Here is a 4,126-nt window from a genome sequence, read left to right as displayed (position 1 = left end):
ATGTAAAAATTACATAACCAAAAAAGCATATAAAACGAATCAATTTTGTTTGCTAATTACAACAAATTTGGAGGAGTAATCCCTTGTGTTGCTGGCACTGAAATGAAGTGTTTTCTTATTCACAGCAAATTTGTGTTGGATAAGTTTCTTTCATCCTATTTGGTGAAAAAAGCCAGTGCTGAGGCACTGCTGGATTAGAAAGAGCTGTGCTGGGTCTCTGTGCACAGAAGGACACAAGCAGGTCTGTGTGAGGACAAACTGGGGCCACCCCACACTGCACTGAGCCAGTTCCATGGCAGCCCCATGCCCAGCCCCAGAGGAGCCCTGCAGGCAATATGGCAGTGCTGCAGAATGAACAGCTTGAGGGTCTCAACATCACAGTGGGCTTTGCTCATCACTGGGTCAGAATGGCTCTTTGGGATGTCACCTGCTGAGGGACATGAATGATGATGGACCCACCTAGCAATGGATTATGATGTCACTGAGGAGCTGGTGTCCCTCCCTGCACCTCACCCAGGCAGTGCCACACTCCAGCTGAGCAAGTTTGTGTGTACACGTGCCGGAGGCTACCTCCCTGCCAGGCCAGCAGTGCACTTCTACACTGCTGCTGGCCTGGCCAGCAATTGCTGCCTGAGGGCACAGCTGGGAGTTTTTGCTGCATCTTTGCTCCTAACTTGCTGCTTCCCCCCATTCCTCCTTCTCCGCCATCTGCCCATCTGCTATTTCTTGTTGTTCTTCACTTTCTTTCGTGATGCTAGATTCACTTTCTTCCTGTTCTGGGCTACGGGAAAGCTCCGTACCAGGGCTGTGTCAGGAAAGCCCCTTGGTAGCTCTCCTGTTTTTCCTGTAGTTTCTCTAGCCACCAGCATGGAGGGACCCTGGGTAGGCAGCTGGAGACCACATCCCCGACGGGGCCCAATCCTTGCAGAGTTTGCCACCCCAGGTCCCAAATACTGGCTCCCTGGGACCACAGGTAAGAAACTATCACAGGGAGAGAGTGGCAATGGGAGGCACAGCACACCACTTGCTTCCACTTCAAAACTTCCTTTCACTACACAGTTGCAGGCACATGTCCTTTCACAGGCTTTTCTTCCCAGGTCACACGGCTCATGATCCCACCAAATACAGAGCCCCTGCATACTCATTTCGAGGGACCAAAAGTCCCGCCGCAACCAGCTGCTCACCAGGTCCTCGCTACTTCATCCCTTCTTACATCACCAAGACTGGGAAGCACCTGGCTCCATCGGCACACGTGACTGCGCGTCCCAAGACCAAGCTTCAGGTCACCCCTGGACCCAGTGAGTAGCATTTTTGCAGCCCCTCCTCTAGGCCTGACAAGCACGCCTCACTGTTGCCCTGTGCCACTGGGGCACAAAACCCTCCATGCATGCCCTGAATGGGCCTCAGAGAATTCTAGACCGAAAACAAGCAAGACTGAGCACCTCCTCCTGACTCCTCCTGTTTGACTTACAGCTGGGTCCCCAGCTTCACTTCTTCTCCCGCCTCCTTCTCTGTCTCAGGTGACTACACCACGGATAATGCCGACAAACACGTCTACCAAACCGCGCCGGCCAGTAGCCTCAAGTTCCGACCCAAGGACGTAAAAAGCTTCCGAACGCCAGGTAGGGAACCTGGGGAAACAGACCTGCTTACAGCCTGCGTGTCCTCCAGGGAGTGGCTGCAGCTTTTTCAACAGGCCTAGCAAAAAGCCTAGGCAGCAGCAGGACACAGTGTGTGCTCAACAACCTTCTGGCTGTCCCAGAGCACCAGCTTCTCCCATCTCACAGAAGAACCAGAAGCTCTGGCTCTGAACAGCCAACACACACCGCATGCTAGAGGCAGGATACCCTTCTTGCTCCTCACAGCCAGGTTGACTCTCTTCCACCCAGGCATTGCACCCTTTCCCAGGGGACTCACCTAGGCTCTCTTCCTATTCCATTTCCAGGTCCTGGCACCTACACCCTGCCCAGGGTTCTGGGACCCCACACAGTATACACCCATGCTGAACCCTCCTACTCCATGAAATGGAAGAGTCTATACCAGAGCTGTTTTCAGGACCTGGCAAAGGTGAGCTGTGCTCTTCTGCTCTCTCACAGCAGCAGCAGCAGCAGCAGCAGCAGCAGCAGCAGCAGCAGCAGCAGCAGCAGCAGCAGCAGCAGCATCTGAGCTGCTCTCCTCAGGGCAGAAGGGCCCCAGTGCCTGCTGTATCCTCATGTAATGCACGCTTCCCTGCACCTGCAGCAAAGCCCAAGGAGCCACAGGGCCTCTGGCTCTGTTATTATCAGCAACACAGACACCTGCAGTCCCTCACTTTTTTTTGTCCTGTTCACTGGCACCAAAGACACCAGTATCCTGGGAAATCTACCTCTCTTCCCAAAGAGCTCTCCTTCCCAAGGCTCCAGACCTCCCACTCTGCTCCTCTGGCCAGCCACCTAAAGCAGCACTCAGTACTCAGGGGTGCCTGGAAAGAATCCACAGTGCCTCTTGGACCCACCAACCTCACTGCTTCTCTTGCAGACGCCAGGTCCTGCGGCGTTTGCCAATGTGGAGATGGACGTCTACAAAAGAAGGGCTCCCAAGTACTCAATGGGACTAAGGACCAAACTTGCTGGCACGGGTACGATTCCAGGTCCAGCAGACTACTTCCCAGGAAAGGTAAGGCAGCCTGCCCACCAATGTGTTAGGCTGGACAGCCTTCACTTGAGGACAGTTCTGGAGAATGAGGCACCATCTTCACCTCTTTTCTTCCCACTTTTCCCTTGCAGTTGTCAGTGACCAAGGCCCGGGATCCTGCTTTCACTTTTGGACTCCGACATTCTGTCTACAAAGCTTCTTTAATACCTGAAACACCTCTTGATTAAAGACAGATACCTGCAGGGATCTTCTCCTGCTCCTCCTTTGCAGCAGGGTGGGGTTAGGTGTGTGTGGGTGCAGACCATTGGCTCCCCCTGTCCCATGTCTGTGGCTCAGCCAAAACAAGGCAGGGTGAGGGTGAGGGGAGAGCAGCGAGGTGACAGTGTGAGCCAGGCTGACATCTCCAACATCAGCACCATTTCACCTTAGCAGAGCAAAACACTGTGAAAGCTTTCTGGCCCCACCTTGCATGCTCTCTCCCCACAGCCCATGCTGGCCCCAAGGAAAAACCCCATCTCAGCATGCCCCTTTTCAGTGCACACAGGTACCATCTGCCCAGGGCATGCCCAGAAACAGAGCTGCCCTGAATCATCTCTCTGCTACAGGCGGGGGCTTATCTCCACAGGCATGTCCCTAGATCACTGACAGTTAAGGAGAAAGAACCCTTATTCCCAGTCTGAAAATGCAATTGTCATAGGATCCTGGAACAACCCAGGTGGGAAGGGACCTTGGAAGGTGACCTCCAAGCCTTCATGATCCAGCCTTCATGTGGGAAAGGCAGGCTGGAAGAGAGTAGCCAGCACCCAGCCATCCCCAAACTTGATTGTGCCCAGTGATGGGACTCTGCTGCAATCCTGGGGAGGCTGTTTCTCCCCTCCAGCTGAGTGGTGATGTCAAAAGGATTCATCTCTGATTGCTAGGGAGCAGGGCGGGAATTGGTGCAGGCAGGAGCCTCTCTCAGCTCTGTGGCCTGCACTTCCGACTTAACTCATTTGAAAAAAGTCCTGTCATCAGGTACCATTGGTCTATAAAGGGCTGTGCTGGGTGTCTATGCGTGGGGAAGAAGCAGGTCTTCGTGAGGACAAATTGGGGCTCCCCCATGGGCGATGGAGCCATTTCTGCAGCAGTGCCATGCCCAGCCCCGGAGCAGCCAGCAGGCGATACGGCAGCGCTGCAGCACAAGCAGACCCAACTGGGGTTGGTCGCTTTCTCCAGGCAGCAAGTGACAGAACGAGAGGACACAGTCTTAAGCTGCATCAAGGGAAATATAGGTTGGATATTAGGAAGAAGTTTTTCACAGAAAGAGTGATTAAATATTGGAATAGTCTGCCCGGGGAGGTGGTGGAGTCACCATCCCTGGATGTGTTTAAAAGGAAACTGGATGTTGTACTTGATACCATGACCTAGTTCAGGTGTTAGGGCTGGGTTGGACTCTTCCAACCTACACATTGTGTGATTCTGTGATTCTGTGACCCGCGCCTGGCCCCAACAC

At 53.7% G+C, this 4,126-nt stretch overlaps 1 protein-coding gene across 1 annotated transcript; it reads left to right on the top strand.

Moving 5' to 3' along the window:
* Window positions 1–867: 867 nt before the first annotated feature.
* On the top strand, window positions 868–2,861 carry LOC310911025 (ciliary microtubule associated protein 1A-like; the record flags this gene model as incomplete). The annotated part of the gene is given in 6 exon segments (XM_083864194.1): window positions 868–999; window positions 1,001–1,298; window positions 1,521–1,622; window positions 1,946–2,067; window positions 2,518–2,655; window positions 2,766–2,861. Coding segments are annotated over 6 exon segments (888 nt in total).
* Between the last annotated feature and the right edge of the window lie 1,265 nt (window positions 2,862–4,126).

This window comes from Zosterops lateralis (assembly GCF_965231275.1).
Source record: "Zosterops lateralis genome assembly, chromosome: 6".
NCBI classification, from domain to species: Eukaryota; Metazoa; Chordata; class Aves; order Passeriformes; family Zosteropidae; genus Zosterops; species Zosterops lateralis.
The sequence above is the reverse complement of the archived record's forward strand: the minus strand, read 5'-3'. Positions and strand labels throughout refer to the sequence as shown.